General features: G+C 38.0%; 1 protein-coding gene across 1 annotated transcript; it reads left to right on the plus strand.

Moving 5' to 3' along the window:
• The first annotated feature begins 665 nt into the window (after positions 1–665).
• Positions 666–1,397, plus strand: LOC127136354 (uncharacterized). Its single transcript, XM_051062922.1, has 2 exons — positions 666–1,001; positions 1,104–1,397. Exons 1-2 carry the CDS (start codon positions 666–668, stop codon positions 1,395–1,397), a joined length of 630 nt encoding a protein of 209 aa, XP_050918879.1.
• The last annotated feature ends 210 nt before the right edge of the window (positions 1,398–1,607 follow it).

Genomic DNA, 1,607 nt, shown 5'->3' on the forward strand with positions numbered 1-1,607 from the left:
ATGGATCCATAAGAGATAAATGATATGTTACAGTGGGAAACTCTAAAGTCTATTACAGAGATTAGAAGTTTTCTTGGATTGGTTGGTCATTACATGAATTTCATATAGGGTTTTTTGAAGCTAGCATTTTCTTTGACTCAATTGACTCCAAAAGGTCAGACATATGTTTGGGATGTGCATTGTGAAGAGTGTTTCCAAGAACTCAAGAAGAAGTTGACGTTCACTCTGATTTTAATTTTTCTGAATCCAAGTGAGTCCTTTGTTGTATATCGTGATGCTCCGAAGATGGGTTTGGAAGGTGTGTTGATGAAGAATGGTCAGGTTGTGGCTTACGCTTCTCGATAATTGACAATTCATGAAAGGAATTATCCTACGCATGATCTTGAGTTAACAACTGTAGTGTTCATGTTGAAGACTTGGAGACATTATTTGTTTGGCTCCAGATTTATAATGTTCAGTGATCAAAAGAGTTTGAAATATTATTTGATTAGAAGGAATTGGATATGAGGCAAAGGAGATGGCTCGAGTTTCTGAAAGATTATGATTTTGGCTTGAGTTACCATCTGGGTAAGGCTAATGTTGTAGCTGACGCATTGAGCAGGAAGTATTTGCATATGTCAATGTTGATGGTCAGAGAGTTGAAATTGATTTAGGAATTCAAAGACATGAGTTTGGTATGTGAAGAGACTCCTAATAGTGTGAAGCTTGGTATCTTAAAACTTACAAGTGGTATACTTGAAGAGATCATAGAGGGTCAGAAGACCGATGTGGAATTTGTTGACCGACTTGTGTTAATAAATCAAGATAAAGGCGGTGACTTCAGGATTGATAAGAATGATGTGATGAAGTTTAGAGCCAGAGTTAGTGTACTAAATGTACCCAAGCTTAAGAAGAGTATTCTTGAGGAGGGTCACATAAGTGGGTTGGGTATTCATCCAAGAGCCACTAAAATGTATCAAGACTTGAAGAAGTTGTTTTGGTGGCTAGGAATGAAGAAGGAAGTAACTGAGTTTATGTATGCTTGTTTGACTTGTTAGAAGTTAAAGATTGAACATTAGAAACCGTTGGGTCTAATGCAACTGTTGAGTATTCTATAATGGAAGTGGGATAACATTTCCATGGATTTAGTTACGAGTTTTCCGAAGAAGGCGAAAGGATGTGATTCTATTTGGGTGACTATTGATAGACTGACTAAATCGACTCATTTCATACCGATTAAGATCAGTTATCCTTTACAGAAGTTAGATGAGACGTATATTGAGAAGGTTGTTAGTTTACATGGTATTCCATCGAGCATTGTGTTGGATAGAGATCTGATGTTCACGTCAAGGTTTTGGCAGAGTTTGCAAGAGGGGTTGGGTACTAAGCTAAAATTGAGTACTACTTATCATCCTTAGACAAATGGTCACACGTAGAGGATTATCCAATCCATGAAGGGTCTGTTGAGGGCTTATGTGATGGGATAAGGAGGTGTTTGGGATAACTACTTGCCGCTGATTAAGTTGACTTATAATAACAATTTCCATTCGAGTATTGGTATGACCCCATTTGAGGCATTGTATGGTATGAGGTGTAGGACGCCTCTGTGTTGGTACGAATCTGGCGAG

This window comes from Lathyrus oleraceus, chromosome 4 (genome assembly GCF_024323335.1).
Source record: "Lathyrus oleraceus cultivar Zhongwan6 chromosome 4, CAAS_Psat_ZW6_1.0, whole genome shotgun sequence".
Classification (NCBI taxonomy): domain Eukaryota; kingdom Viridiplantae; phylum Streptophyta; class Magnoliopsida; order Fabales; family Fabaceae; genus Lathyrus; species Lathyrus oleraceus.

Bases quoted from the DNA above. Each gene is read 5' to 3' on its own strand.
- LOC127136354 (XM_051062922.1), top strand. From the start codon at position 666: ATGAGTTTGGTATGTGAAGAGACTCCTAATAGTGTGAAGCTTGGTATC. The intron at 1,002-1,103 runs GTAACTGAGTTT...CTATAATGGAAG, and splicing joins GGCTAGGAATGAAGAAGGAA to TGGGATAACATTTCCATGGA.